The sequence below is a fragment of the Ochotona princeps genome, chromosome 1 (assembly GCF_030435755.1).
Source record: "Ochotona princeps isolate mOchPri1 chromosome 1, mOchPri1.hap1, whole genome shotgun sequence".
Classification (NCBI taxonomy): domain Eukaryota; kingdom Metazoa; phylum Chordata; class Mammalia; order Lagomorpha; family Ochotonidae; genus Ochotona; species Ochotona princeps.
In genome coordinates this window covers 158959583-158975303 of record NC_080832.1, presented here as the reverse complement: position 1 = coordinate 158975303, position 15721 = coordinate 158959583, and the positions used below count along the sequence as shown (strand labels likewise).

Sequence of the window (15721 nt, the reverse complement as noted above, 5' to 3'; positions counted from 1 at the left end):
GAGAGAAGCCATACCTCCTGAGAGTAGATCAGTCCATGAAAAACACTATGATCCATTAGCAGGTTCCGCAGTGTTGGCTCTTTTTCAAAGACAAAGGGCAGCGATCGTAGCTAATGCTCCTTGAATATGTACTAGGTGCCCTGAACAAAGCCTACCTCTCTTAATCTTCCCCCTGTGAAATGGGAGGTGCTGTTGTTCACCATTTCACAGACAACCTGGTACTGTGGGACCCAACAGTACTGAGAAAGGTTAAAAAAGGTTAACCAAGTCACCTTGACCTCCTGAGATTGAGCCAAAGAGACCAACCCCCGACTTGAAGACTCAGGAGCCCCAGGTTCCATTTCACTGAGGACTCTGCAAAGAGTACTTTGATTAGTCTCAACTTCCTCACCTGGTAGGGGGCTGCCTCAGGTGCAAACCAACTCCCGCATCCACATCAATACCCATCCCGTCCTTGCCACCGCGGCCATCGGTTCCTCCGGTGATCCTCCAGGAAGTTAAGGGATGGTGGGAGGTGGGAGTAGGCGAGGGAGAGTGTTGCATTAGGCACCCGAGGTTTTCCTTCAGCTGTGTCTTGCCCGGGCAGGCAGGGTTGCTGGGTGACGCTGAGTGTAACACACCTGGAGGTGGGAGTGCTGCCCACCCTTCTGCTGGACCAGTTACCTTCTCCCAGAGCGTCTTGGTGCTGCCGCCTGGAGCTCAGAGAGCCCCACTGTAATGTGACCCAACCTGCTCTTCCTGGTTCCCCTGGGTTTCACTGATTTGAAACTTCCAGGAATTTTGCACCAGCCCAGGAGCTTTTGTTGTTTCCTCAGGGTATAGGATGGGGGGCGGGGAAGGAGTAGTGGGGGGAGGAGAATTGGGGGGAAAAAAACCCCTGCCAGCTCTGGGATAAAACCTCCAATCTGTAGTTGTCAGGGTTCCGCCACACCCCCCAGATAATGGCCCTCCACAGCGCAGGTCTGGGAAACAGGAGCTGATCCTCCTCTGGGAACAATGGCTATCCTCTTTCTCTCCCGCCTGCAAGCTAAAGTGTGTTTACTGCATTATTTATCGTCAACACTGACCCTTTCATGTGCTGAGCCACTCAGCTTGTTTCTGCGCTCCTCGCCGGCCCTCCGGGGCGAGGCTTCGCCTTCTGTTCCCCAGTAAGCCTACCAGATGCACAATAAGCCTTGTCACCCCTTTAGAATCTGTCAGATTTCATCCAGAAAACTCACCATCACAGGTATTTCTGCTTCTGAAAATCCCCCACTTAAGACGTGTGTGTGTGTTTCCTTACCTGTGTGCAAAGGTAGAGGTAAGACTGACATGAAAAGACTAAGAGAAGTGAACCCCCAGGAGCAGCTGTCCTAACCGAGGCATCCAGGAGCTGACAGCAGGTGGTGGAGCCAGCCCTTCCCTTCCCCACAAATTTAGAGCCATTTATTCTGGAAAGCATGGTAGAGGAGGTTGGGTTGGGAAGCCGGAGATGAGATTGCAATAGATTGGATGGAAGGAGGAGAGGAGAGTTAGAGCCACAGAATTCCAGGTTCTAGGGAGGACATTCCAGAACCTAAGATCCACCACTGACGTCTCATATGCAAATGAGGAGGCTTCCGGGAGGGATGGGTGGAGCGGTCGGTGCCCGGGTGAGCAGCTTGGATTCAGACTGCTGGGAGGCGGACCGGAGCTGTTGGGAGAGCATCACTGGAGCCTAGCCCTAGGAGGATGGACGAGACGCCCCGAAGCTGAAAGGACTCGGCACGCCAGCCAGCCCTCAGGAGGAGCTGTGGACATCCCAGACTGGCCAAACGCGCACACTGGTGATCTCCTTTCTCAGATCCCTGCCACAGAGATTCCCTTCCTCCCAGGCAAGTGCAAATAATGAACTTTTGGAAGAATTACTTTTTTGCTTTCACTCTGCTCAGTGTGGTTATTGTCGTGATATTTTACACTAGCCAATTAAACCTGTCGAAAAGTAATGAGAGGGCGAACAGGTCCTGGGAGAGGTCTGTTAGAATAAATGCCTGTAGTTACGCCTTGGAAGACAAGACAGCTTTCGTGTGGGGCAAAGCACCATCAGCCCCCTTGGGCAGTGTCCCCTGCCGGGAGTACCTGGTCCAGAACCACTTCATCACCAGCCCCTTGTCGGAAGAGGAAGCTGCCTTCCCCCTGGCCTACGTCATGGTCATCCACAAGGACTTCGATACATTCGAAAGGCTCTTCCGGGCCATCTACACGCCCCAGAACGTCTACTGCGTGCACGTGGACCGGAAAGCCTCCTCGGAGTTCCAGCTTTCCGTGTCGCGCTTACTGAGCTGCTTCCAAAACGCCTTTCTGGCCTCCAAGACGGAGCCCGTGGTCTACGGGGGCATCTCCAGGCTCCAGGCCGACCTGAACTGCATGAAGGACCTCGTGGCCTCCACGGTGCCCTGGAAATACCTCATCAACACGTGCGGGCAAGATTTCCCCCTGAAGACCAACCGGGAAATCATTCAGCACCTGAAAGGATTTAAAGGGAAGAACATCACCCCGGGGGTGCTGCCCCCAGCTCATGCCATTGGGAGGACCAAATACAGCCACAGGGAGTATAGAGGCAAAGGACGTTCTTTTGTGAAAAACACCTATATTCTGAAAACCTCACCTCCACATCAGCTGACCATCTACTTTGGCTCTGCCTACGTGGCCCTTACCAGGGAGTTTGTCAACTTTGTGTTCAGTGACAAAAGGGCCGTTGATCTGCTCCAATGGTCCAGAGATACCTACAGCCCTGATGAACATTTCTGGGTGACGCTCAATAGGATTCCAGGTAGGAACCAATTTCCATTCCCAGTCGGTTTTAGTGATCGATTGAGTTTGCCAAGAGGTGACTCATTTGAAATTATATAGGGGGGAAAAATAACTGGGAAATGAGGGATTTGGTGGCTTTTAGTGACAGTTTAGTGCCAAAGCTGTTGCTTACAGACTTGTGACACAATGATGTAGAAATGGTGAGCTCAGTTGCTCTGGCCTGACTGCCTTGGTGTGTCCCATAGCGGCTGCCGTCTAACCCAGTCGCTTGATTTCATACCCTTGCAGTCCCTGATAAGCACTGCTACAAGGAAAGTGATCTTTGAAGCAGCATCCTAGAACTCAGGCATTGATGAAGCTGTTATTTCCTTCAGAGGAGATGTCTTTTGTTTTTTTTGGTTCAGAATCCGTGGTGACTGTTCCTAGAAGTTTGGAAATCCCTTTGGCTGGCTACAGATCAGCACTCAGCTTAAATATCTCTGGGTGAAGAGCAGAACAAAGACCCGGGTCTCCATTCATCTCTGTTCAGTAAATATAGCTTGCTGGGTTGCTTCTTGAAGGAGTGGGTAACTGAATTGAAACGTCCAGAGGGAGGTCCTAGCTGGAGCTCCTTGGAAGAGGAGCCTGCATTTTTAGCTCACAGGTTTTTCTTAGACATTGCGGTTGGGCTGGGTTTTTTGTGTGTGTTTGTTTGTTTGGTCAAAGCTTTGTGGGTATTTCTGATCATTTGGAGAAGGGGTCAAGGTGTGTCAGGTAGCAAGACACAGAAAATAGCCGCTAGGTCCTCTTTGAGAAGTCTGCGTGTCCTGGGCAGGCTGGCGCCTGCTGCCGCTTTACACTTGTTCCAGTGTTGTGCCTGATGCGGTGGTGCTGAATGCCCTTTGCCAGGGTGACCACGAGCCTGCCATTCTTCAAATAACTCCTGGCTCTCGTGTGCTGGGCTGTTATCTGGCCAGGTAGTGGAGTGCAGCTTGAGGCCACCTTGACATCTGGAGGTGGGCGCCCAGCAGTAAGACAAGCCTGGGTTTCTAATCACTCCTACATGTAGGTGTGGTCAGGAAGCCACTTAGAGGCAGACACGGTGGCGCATGCTCGCGTGTTGTCACAGCAGCAGGTGATTTTCACAAATGCCGAAATCGCAGATCAGGAAGGAGAGCTGCCCTTCCCACTGAGTGCTAGCAACGACCTGTTTGAAGCACATGGAAATATTCCGCACGTGGCATCTGAGGTTGGCTTTCTTGGCAGGGTTTGTGGCAGATGTGTGGTATTTCACATCATTTCTGACCCCAACCACGCTTATCCTTTCTTGTTTCTGGAAGTCTGCAGGGACCCACCATAGGTAGTCAGGCCCCTTGAGTTGGACAAACTCCTAGGCCAGGATCAGCTCTGTGTGAGTGGCCTGGGAAAAGAAGTAGAGCAGCCAGGGAATAATCAGTGTCCATATGGTATGGCAGCGCCACAAGCAGAGGGTTAGCTTGCTATGCCAAAGTGCTAGTCCCTCAAATTAGCTTTTTAAAAATATATATAATGTGTACTCAGAAGGTTAAAAATGTTCAAACTTGCACTCCATCGGCTGCTTACGATACTACTTCGTGCTTGTTCATCTATGGACATTTGACTACATTCCTTGGCAATGGCGGTAATTAAACACCTAGTGGAAAACATTGCACCTGAATTTTTAAAATCTCACCCCCCCCCCAAAAAAAAATAACTCAGCAAATGGAAAATATTTTAGGTACACTGTTGTGTGTGAGTGAGATTCAAAAATGCTGTGAGATGTGCTGTTATCTGAGCAGATCATGTGCGGAGGCCTCGCAGACTGCTTTTCACGTAAAAAATGCAGCCTTTTCCTATTTTGACGTGTTTTAAGATCTGAGGACAGGGCAGTTTGTGAGGCTGGGTCTCTGGCTCCCTGCCTGTGGCACAACTCCAGCTGGCAGAGCACTGCCAGGCTTGCTTGGAACACTCCAGTCGCATTGCCCCAGCTTCAAGGCCAGGTCTCATCTCTTAAGTGTGGCTGCTGGCTTGCATGACCTGTCGCCACCCGCCTCCATGGTCTCATCATCTCCGCCCTCCCTTCCTTTTTTTCCCTTCTTGTTTTGGTTTCTTAAGATATGTTTGCAGGGGAGGGGTGGGGCACGGCGTGGTAGTCTACTGTCTAAATCCTTGTCTTGCCTGTGCCCTGGGAAAGTAGTGGAGGGTGGCCCAAAACCTTGGGTCCCTGCACCCACATGGGAGACCCTGAGGAAGCTCCTGGGTTTGGATCGGCTTAGCTCCGGCCATGGCTGCCACTTGGGGAGTAGGCCAGCGAACGGAGGATCTTTCTCTCTGTCTCTCCTTCTCTCTGTAAATCTGCCTTTCCAATAAAATAATAATACATTTTTAAAAATATATTTTTGCAGCTTTTCCCTCTGCTAAGAAGTATTTTCCGACTCCTTTTCCTCCTCTAACCCACCTTGAGTGTCCCCTCCTCCAGAAGCTGTCTCCCACCAGCGCCCTCCCAGGTAGCTGGTGCTCAGCTCTGTGTCCCCGCGTTGCTAATGCCAGCAGGAACCCTCCCTCCTCGGTGGCTGAATGCCTGGGCTAAGCAAAGGGACAGCTGTCCCTGGATGTCCCATCTCTGCCCCCAGCCTGCCGTTTCTCTCTGTGTACCTGCCTGATGCGAGGAGAAGCAGGGCGTGGGACGGTTGGGGCTGAAGTGTGGGGAGGAATGTGCTAGGTCATGATGAGGAGGAGGAACAGGTGCAAGTGTCCAGAACTTGGCGGGGACTGGGCGGAGAGGCAGTGGTAAATTTCGATGGTAAGAATGAAGAGAAACAGAATTAGGTAAATTACCGCTTGGGGCTAGAATTCCACTGTCACCTGGCCGAGTTCCAGATGCAAGGTGCGTGGGACAGTCCTGCCTGGGAGCCTGTCTGTAGGGAGCCCGCTCTCCGTGTGTCAGCACCCGATGCCCATGGGGAACCTCGACAGGCAGCACCTGTGGACGTCCCAGTTCCTTTCTGCCTTGTGTGCTCCTGGTTGAGCTTCTGGCACACCTGACACCCATTCAGCTCTTCTTGGGCTTTTGCATTTCCTACAGTGGGCACTTCTGGCTTGATTCGATCTAAAGGCTTAGGGAAATGAAAGGATATGAAAGGTTAAACCGAGACAATAATAGAAAGAAATCTAAAACACTCCTGCAGGTGTAGTTCTCATTGTAAACACTGAGCTATTTGGAAGACAGGTGTTATGGGGCTGGAGGCCTGGGTGTGGCTGGGTCCATCCCAGTCTTTTGCAAAGTATACATTGTGTTCGGAGTCCTTCGGCCCAGTTTGAGAATGCAGTTTCCAGAACCACAATGGGAGCATTCAGTCATGTCCATTGTCTCCGGGAGTGAGAATTATAAACACGGACGGGCTGCTGGAGTGCCATCTTAATGACCTGGCACCTCAAGAGTCAGGGCCACAATCACACTGTTTGTTGTGGCTTGAGGGCAATGTCACAGTGGCCCTTGTTTGGTCCATGAGGAGATAAATTCTGGTGAGAATAGAAATAGGAATTACAAGAACCTTTTTTTTTTTTTTTAAAGATTTTATTCCTGGTTGAAAGGCAGAGTGACAGAGGAGAGACAGAGCCCTTCCATCCACTGGTTCACTCCCCAGATGGCCACAGCAGCTGGAGCCAGGAGCCAGCAACTTCTTCCAGGTCTCCCACGTGGATGTGGGGGCCAAGGCCTTGGGAAGTGGTCCTACCCTCTCCTCCGCCCGCCTAAGTCTGCCTTTCGAACAAATAAAGTTGCTTTTTGTCAGGGTAGGGTCAGACCTCTGCTCAGGGGTTACCTTCTGTTGGATCTGTCTTTCTGTCGGGGAAATGGGAGCGAATCCGTTTTACTAAGAGCAGAGGTTAACTGAGCTGGGCTGAAAGAGTTGACATTCTTTTGTGAGTCCAATAAGTCTTGTTTGTTTGTTTTCTTAACCATGAAGTAGACTTACTGTGTTAGATCGTAGGAATTTCGGAAGGGGTAAGGACAGCTTGAACTATTCATGGAAAATGTAATCAAAATGTAAGTTTAATTTGTGGCAAAACATTTGAAATCCACACATAGTTTCTCTACGATATGCACATTGGACCTCTCTGAAGACTCGCTGTGCTGGTTACAGCTGCTGGTATTTCTCCAGGACAGTATATTAACCCTATAATAGTAATATTGCAAGTTCCTCATGAGCTACCAATGCGTCTCATAAAGTTGTCCCCGCCCTAACACTTAGCACAGGGCTAAACACGTTCTTTTCAATTCATGAGCGTGTTTGTTTATGAAACCACTGTGTCTCAACATGGAACTGATCTGAATATATCAGAACATATTTCTATTTCTATGTGCTCTTTTTTTTTTAAGATTTATTTATTTATATTTGAAAGGCAGATATACAGAGAGAAGGAGAGACAGAGAGGAAGATCTTCCATCTGATGATTCACTCCCCAAGCGGCCGCAACGGTTGGAGCTGAGCCAATCCAAAGCCAGGAGCCAGGAGCCTCCTCCGGGTCTCCCACGCGGGTGCAGGGTCTCAAGGCTTTGGGCTGTCCTTAACTGCTTTCCCAGGCCACAGGGAGGGAGCTGGATGGGAAGTAGGGTTGCTGGGATACGAACCGGCACCCATATGGGATCCCAGCGCGCTCAAGGCGAGGACATTAACCACTACGCTATCACACCAAGCTCTGTTTCTATGTACTCTTACACAAGCTTCTCTTGTTTGTTTCTCACATGACATTCAAAGATGCCCCAAGCACTGAGCTTCCGTGGTGGTGTGGGGACCAACTCTGGTCTTTGGAGTAGAAGAAATGTGCTTTGAGCCACAGACTAGCTGCTAGCAACTTGTCTAACACTGTGCCGATTACTTAACCAGCTCAAGCCTCAGCTAATGTCGCTTTCAGGATGTCAGGGGAATGTTTTGGGGAGGGGTTTGAGAATGTGTTCAAAAGTCGGGATTGTTTTCAATTCAACTCTGTCCCCACAGAGTAGATCTGAAATAGTTCTGGCACACAACGACTCTCATAGCAGTGCCTGTGACCTGCTAACATTTCTTTTCAAAGATGTTTGTGGAGGGCTGAAGCAGTCCTCTGGGGGCCGTGAGCAGCTGGTGGTCCTGGTGACGTCAGCAGACAGTGCACCCTGGAGCAGTCATTCCAGAACGCTGACATTTGAAGCAGTTCACACGACCCAGCTAACAAGAGTGTAATATTAAGCAAATGGATTATGAGCTCCATGTAGGGGTATTTCATTTCCTTTTTTTTGGTAATTACCCCAAACTCCAGCCACTGGACCGTGTATTACAGGCTAATGGCTTAGATACCCTCACCTAAAATTGGGGTTTTTCTGTTTATTTCTATTTTTTTTTAAAGATTGAGTTTATTTTTATTGGAAAGTGAGATACACAGAGAGGAGGAGAGACAGAGGAAGATCTTGCATCCGAAGGTTCATCTCCTAAGTAGCCACAATGGCCGGAGCTCAGCCAATCCAAAGCCAAGAGTCAGGAGCCTCTCCCACGCGGATGCAGGGTCCCAAGGCTTTGGGCCGTCCTCCACTGCTTTCCCAGGCCACAGGCAGGGAAGTGGAGCAGCCGGGACATGAACAAGCACCCGTATAGGATTCCAGTGCTTGCAAGGTGAGGATTTAGTCATTGAGCCATCATGCCAGGCCCTAAGTTCTTTTTATTTTGTTTTGTTTTTTAAGATTTATTTGCAAGGTAAAGTTACAGAGACATGGACAGAAAGAAAGAGATCTTACTGCTTGACTCCCCAAACGGATCGGCCAAAGCCGGGAGCCAGGAATCCCCTCCAGCTCCCCCACAGAAGTGGCAGGAATCGAGTCGTGTGGGCCATTCCCTCTGTTTTCCAATGCACAGTGCTGGGAACTGCATCCAGAGTGGAATAGCAGGGACCATTGCTTGGGCCTCAGGCTGCAGTTTACCCAGCGCAACCCCGGGCCGGTGGTTGTTTTGAATTCTAATCTCAGCCTTTATCCAGTCCCTGACCTTGGACCTTGCTTCCCCTCTCTGGACCTCTGCATTCTCCAGGTTAGGTGAGGTCCACTCCCACGTTCTTTTGCTCTTGGTCTGAAGCAGTAGTGGAGGGAGCGAAAGTTTCAGAAACCAACTTAGGTTGCATTTATCTGCTGCGAGATCACGTGCCATTAAGAAATCTTAGGGGAGGGCCCGGCGGCGTGGCCTAGCAGCTAAAGTCCTCGCCTTGAATGAGCCAGGATCCCATATGGGCCCCGGTTCTAATCCCGGCAGCTCCACTTCCCATCCAGCTCCCTGCTTATGGCCTGGGAAGGCAGTTGAGGACAGCCCAAAGCTTTGGGACCCTGCACCCGCGTGGGAGACCTGGAAGAGGTTCCTGGTTCCCGGCATCGGATCGGCATAGCACCGGCCATTGCGGCTCACTTGGGGAGTGAAAAATCAGATGGAAGATCTTCCTCTCTGTCTCTCCTCCTCTCTGTATATCCGGCTTTCCAATAATAATAAAATCTTTTTTAAAAAAAAGAGAGAGATCTTAGGGGAGCTTCAGTTTATTTATCTATAAAATGGGGACAATACTGATATTGTGACATTGTTGTGAGGGCTTATAAAGCAATGCAGGGACAGCCGTGAGCTCAGCTGCTACTGGATTTGTTATCTTTAGTCTCCCTGTTCCGTCTCCCTCATGTATTATTGGGCCCAGTGGGGTCCAAGCTACAGTGGTCTGCTGGTAGTGAAGTTCTCTCTTCTTGTCATAACCACACCTGCTCCTGGATGCCCACTGCTACCTCGGGCGTGTCTTGGGGACTCAGGGCTGACACTGAAGGGAATTTGGAAATTTTAAGTTGCCACCTTTGCCGATTCTTGCAAAGCTGTGTGTGTGTGTGTAACTGTTGAAAAAGTGGGACTATCTCCGAACCTCATTTGCTATATTTATAAAGTGGGCATTTAATAAAATCATCACTGTGAACTAATTCTATGTATCTCATGCCTAGCATGGTGCCTGGAGTTGTTTGTTTGTTTGTTTTTCTACCCAGTTGCTCTGAAAAGAGGCCACGGGGAGGAGAAGAAATGCAATTCTGTAAAATACAGACACGTCTGAGAATATTAGTAGGGATTTAAAAGATTTTTCTAGAGTTGAGACACACATTAACGTGAATTTCCCCCCTCTCTCAGCTTTCCATACGACTGACCGCCCATGGTTCCCTCTGCCCAGGGAGGTGGTGGGAACAGAGTAACTGAGAAAAGTCACTAATGAGTGGGATCAACCGAACCTTGAGCAGTGTTCGCGGGGGCATCAATGTGTGTGCTAGGAAACAAACACAAAAGACCGCAGTCTTGTGTACTCTCTCTGCTTCAGGAAATAATGCAGTATTGTTTCCACTTTAATGGGCAGGCACCTGCCGCAGATGCCTGTAACAGGTGTCGCAGTGTGCGGCATCTTGCCCGTCTCCCTGGGAGATTGCGGGCACTGTGTCCAGCAAGGCCAGGGTAGCAGGGAGTGTGTCAGATGGCCACATGGAATTGAGAACCAGGGCAGAATGAATGAAGAAGAAGGACTCCACTTCCGAAAGGCTGGACCCTATATTCGTGTCTTCTGTTATGATCTGGGACCAGTTTCTGTTCACTCTTGGTTTGCTCGTCTGAGAAACGACAAGTACCATCCTCGTTGTGGGGAGTGGGTGAAGCGGGCTTGTGCTGTGAAGTGAAACATGAACTCTGATCAGGACTGCAAAGCCTATAGTGGAAGATAGGCAACCTCAGATAGGCTACTTTGAAAGTTGCAAAGGGGATGCAGGTGCTTAGCCGAGCATAACCCAGAAGATACTGGTTGGAGCATCTGGACCCCGTGACTGAACACCTGGATCCCAGCCCTGGCTCGGCTCTCTATTCCTTCTAATGCACGGAGGATGGCTTCACTACCTAGGTCCCTTGTCACCCATAAGGTAGACCTGCACGGAGTTCCCTGGCACTCAACTTGGGCCTTGCCCAGCCCCAGTCATCACAGGCATCTACGGATTGAGCCAGCAGATAACAGCCCTGTCTCTCAGAATAAATAAAAATGGAAAGGAAAGCAAAATAATTTTATGAAATGGAATGGGTAATTTCCTGCTGGAGTTAAAAGGGATATTCTCCTACTTTAACAATAACCAAGCCCAAAGAGATGAAATGATTTGTTGTATCACATGATTTTAGCAGCTCAACTGGGTCGGAAAAGTGGGGCTTCTGGGGCCAGCACTGTGTACGGCAAGTTAAACGAACACTTGTAATGGCAGTATCCAAGTGCTAGTTCAAGTCCTGGCTGCTCTATTTTCAGTTCAGCTGCCTGCTGTTGTGCCTGGGAAGGCAGTTTAAGATGCTTCAGGTATTTGAGCCCCTGCCACCTGTATGGGAGACCCGGATGGAGTTCCCAGCTCATGACTTGTGCCTAACCCAGACCTGGTGGTCATGGCCGCTTGTGGAGTGAAGTAGTGACCGAAAAAGGTTTCTCTATCTTCTCCTTCTCAAATAAATAAATGTAGATACATGACTTTAAAAATAAAAGAAGATGGAAATTGTAAGTTTCATTGTAGTTGCCTTTACATATGTATATTTAGTGCTTCTCACAATTTCTTTCCACATTGTTCTAGATACTAGAAGAAAACTGTAGGGGCTGGCCCTGCGGTATAGCAGGTGAGCCACCGCCTACAATACCAGCCTTCCATATGGGGACCAGTTTGAGACGTGGCTGCTCCATTTCCAAATCAGTTCCCTGCTAATATGCCTGGAAAAGCAGTAGAAGGTGGCTTGAGTCCTTGCACATGGGAGACCAAGAAGAAACTCCAGGCACTTGGCTTTGGCCTGGTCTAACCCCGACTGTTGCAACCATTTGGACAGTGAACCAGCATGTGAAAGGTCTCACTCTCTGTAGCACTGTCTTTCAAATAAGTAAAAAATAAGGCAACTTTTAAAAAAGAACCAAGTGCGATAATATTGTGGGAGGTGGGCCTTGCGGGGAAGCCACCACTTGAGTCACCCACACCCTGCACCCGAGTCCCTACCTGGCCCGAGTCCCAGCTCTCCCACACCTCCAACCTAGCTGTGTGATTGCAGAGCAGCAGGTGATGGTATGAGAATTTAACAGCAACAACAACACAAGAGTGACCAAAATTGTGTCCTATCTTTGCTTCTCTGAAGCCCCCATCCAAGCCCCTCCCCATCAGAGCCAACACGAGCACCCTACTGAACATCTCCGTGGATCAGAGCATCTTCAGAGGCGTCTCAGGCTAGAGTAGATTGACCCAGGGTTCATGTTTTCCTGTAAGTTGAAGATTTCAAAGATTTTATTTATTTTTTTATTTTACTTCTTGGAAAGGCACTTCCCAAGTGGTTGCAACAGCTGGGAGCCAGGAGCTTCCAGTGGGGCTCCCATGTGGGTGCAGAGACCCACGAGCTTGGGCCAGCCCCGACTGCCTTCCCAGTCAACATGAAGGGGGAGTTTGAGAAGGGGTGGACAGGGAGGGCAGGCACCAGCACCCACGTGGGATGGCAGCGTCGCAGGCAGAAGTTTCACTGGCTATACCACAGCGCCAGCCCCACAAGTGGAATATTTTAGATATTGGTCTTAAGCTGAAGGCATCCCTGATTTGGTATTTCTAAAATATGAAATGGCCTGATGTACAGATGCGGGCATGAACGCTCGGGGGGCTTCAGTGGACACCTGCCTGTTGTAGTCTCCCGTTTGACTTCACCAGTGTCTGGCGTGATTGTGTTACTGTCCACTTTGTAGGTTTCCTAAACCTTTTACTGGAATAATACGAATACATATGGAGCCGTGTACCTGTCAGAATCAATCTGTTACCGCTAGGTTTTCACAGTGCCTCTCACTGTACAACCCTGCTGCCAGAGGAGTCAGCCCTCACACAGCCTCCTCTGCCATCACTCCCACAAGTAACAGCTATCCTAACCCCGCAAACTAGCTTTGCTTTGTTTTGTAGTGTGATAGTCTAACTGCAGCTCGTGTTTTTTCACCCAAAGGTTCAGGCTAAATGAATGCTTCGGGAAGAAGGGCTAGGTCTAGGTATCCTGTATTTTTGCATCCTTTACGGAGTTCAGAGGAGGGGGAGAGGTGCCCACAAATTCCAAGCATTCTACAAGAGTTCACCGCCCATGTGTCGCCTCGTTCAGTTTATTTAGGAGTTTCTCATATTTGCACAGGACTGTAAACAGAACTGCTGGGCTTCACTGTATAAAACATTAGGCCTATGGTGGACGCGAGCTTTCTTCCCAGAATGGGCAGTCTATATATATCCCAGCACGGGAATTCATCTCTGACTTTTAGCGACTTGTGCTCTAAGCTGGGTTGCAAGTAGAGGTTCAAATTAGACAACTCCACTAAGTAAGCTTTTGAATTTGGCTGCTTTTACAGGGGCTAGGAGGGGAGCTTTTACAGCGTGAGAATGAATTCTTGACTTGCTTCCAGCTGGGTGTGTAGCCCGGTGCCCGGTGCCTGTTTTGAAGGTGAAGAAAGAACAAGATGAAAGTTTGTCTGATGGAGCTGTTGAGGGCCTTTCCCTAGGCCGTGAACAGGGCGGTCCCGCCTCAGGCTGTTTTTCTATCAGTTTCAATAAGGGCGGACTCTCCCTTGAGGAGAAATCGATATTGTACTTTCACTTGAAGGTCACATACAGCCTAGGAAATGCCATTTGAAATGCAAAATACCTAATCCAAGTGGTGAACAAAGACATCAAATGAAACAGCCAGGACCAGACACCTTCTGGGACAGCAGTGGCTTGACCCACTACGCCTCCAAGCTGAGCATGCACACCCCATCCCCGTCTTTTTTCTTGTAAACTTGTTGTTTGATTCCACTGCTCAAAATAATGTTTTAAAATCTCTTTTTTATTTAGAAGGTAACATGACATTAAGGGGAAGACAGCACATTGTTCCATCCACAGGTTAACACCCAAAGTGGCTGTAATTACTGGGACTGGACCAGACTGAAGCCAAGATACTGGAACATTCGGGTCTGCCCGGTGGGTGGCGGGGGCTGCTGCTTTCCCAGGCATATTAGTAGGCAGTCGGATCAAAAGTGGAATAACTGAGACTCGAACCGGCGTCTGTATTGTGTACCTGCATGTCAGGCCTATAATTTAACCTGCTGTATCAATAATTGTTTCCTGCAGATACATTTTTAAAACATTTTTATATTTGTGCTTTGTACATCGGTGAATTAAAAAAAAAAAAAAGATTGACTTGTTGACGTGCAAGTCAAAGCTAGAGAGAATTCATCAGCTGGCTCACGCCTCAGGTGGCCCACAGCTGGGCTGAGCTGAAACCTGCAGCCTGAGCCTGCATCCAGGCCTCCCGCTGGGATTGCAGGAGCCTGAGGACTTGGGCCCTTGGCTGCTGTTTTCCTAGATGCGTCAGCAGGGAGTTGGATCAGCAGTGGAGCGGCTCGGCTCTGATACGCGATATTGGCATGGCAAGGCGCTCGTCGGCCATGGACATATAAAACTGATTGTACCATCCAGATTCATGCCTGTGTGAAGACGTGGTGCATGAAAGCCTTTTACAAAGAACAGGTGTTTCCGACTGTGGCTACTTAGGATAGTCAGGCAGGGCAGTTCAGAAGGTAACAGTGCCTTGGCTTCACCCTTGACCCAAGTGTTCAGAATACTCAGGAGGCGTGGCTTAGTGAGTACCGTATTATAAAAGTTCCATGGATGATTATAACGTGCAATCAATGAGGAAACAGGGAGACCTAGGACTAAAGTTAGAGGTAAAAATCAAAGGATGGAATTGATTATTGACTTCTCAATCATTTGCAGTCGATGCTTACTTCCAAAAGCAAAACAACAAGCTAAGACTTCGCTGGGATTAAAAGAACTTCCTGAATGTAGCGGCTTGAAGACAGGGTGATGTAATTCTGTGGGTTCTGCCACAGGCCGGCTCTGCTCCAGCTGGCTGCTGTCAGATGTCAAAGTTCCTGGCATGTTCTGGCCTTTTCCCTATGCAGTCCACTTGTTCCCTCTAGCTTCGACAAACATCTCTCTCTCTTTTTGGTCAGATTTATTTTATTTATTTGAAAGGCAGAGATACAGAGAGGTCTTCCATCCGCTGATTCACTCCCTTGAAATAGCCAGGCCAGAGCCTGGTGCGATAGTGTAGTGGTTAAAGTCCTCGCCTTGCACGCGCCGGGATCCCATGTGGTCGCTGGTTCTAATCCCGGCAGCCCTTCTTCCCATCCAGCTCCCTGTCTGTGGCCTGGGAAAGCAGTGCAGGACAGCCCAAGGCCTTGGGACCCTGCACCCCTGTGGGAGACCCGGAAGAGCTCCTGGCTCCTGGCTTCGGATTGGCTCAGCTCCAGCCGTTGCGGTCACTTGGGAAGTGAACCATCGGATGCAAGATCTTTCTGTCTCTCCCCCTCTCTGTATATCTGCCTTTCCAATAAAAATAAATAAATCTTTTTTTTAAAGATTTATTTATTTTATTACAGTCAATAAATAAATCTTTTTTTTAAAGATTTATTTATTTTATTACAGTCAGATATACAGAGAGGAGGAGAGACAGAGAGGAAGATCTTCCGTCATCTTCCTCTGTCTCTCCTCCTCTCTGTATATCTGCCTTTGCAATGCAAATAAATAAATCTTAAAAAAAAAAAAAAAGAAAGAAAAATGAGGTGATGGGTGGGGCTAGCTCTGAGGAGCAGCCTGGGGCAAATTGCTGGGTTAGTGACCCATGGGAACAAAGAAATAACAGAACTGGGTTTAGGCAGAGTCCAAAGGAGAGCTGGAAGAGAGATTTGTGAGGCAAAACGGGCGTCCATAGGTGCGGTCCAGGTGATGGCAAATACACATTTGCTTCCATTTGTGGCTGCCCGTGGAGCTGGTGGGCATCTCAAGCTGGCTTGAAGGAGAGACGCTGGCCAGCTGGTCAAAGTAACCTGCAAACTAAGAGGGCAGCGGAAC

The 15721-nt window shown here is 49.2% G+C and overlaps 1 protein-coding gene across 3 annotated transcripts in view; it reads left to right on the top strand.

The window, feature by feature from the left end:
- Positions 1-15721, top strand: part of GCNT2 (glucosaminyl (N-acetyl) transferase 2 (I blood group)) — a 68978-nt gene that overhangs the window by 40169 nt on the left and 13088 nt on the right. Inside the window, exon 1 of one of the 3 annotated variants that reach the window (XM_058667959.1) lies at positions 1515-2791. The exons of the other annotated variants lie outside the window; for them this stretch is intronic. Coding sequence (XP_058523942.1) covers positions 1867-2791 — 925 coding nt within the window. The 5' untranslated portion in view covers positions 1515-1866. Of the gene's footprint in view, positions 1-1514; positions 2792-15721 lie in introns of those variants that run through there. 3 annotated transcript variants of the gene reach the window in all.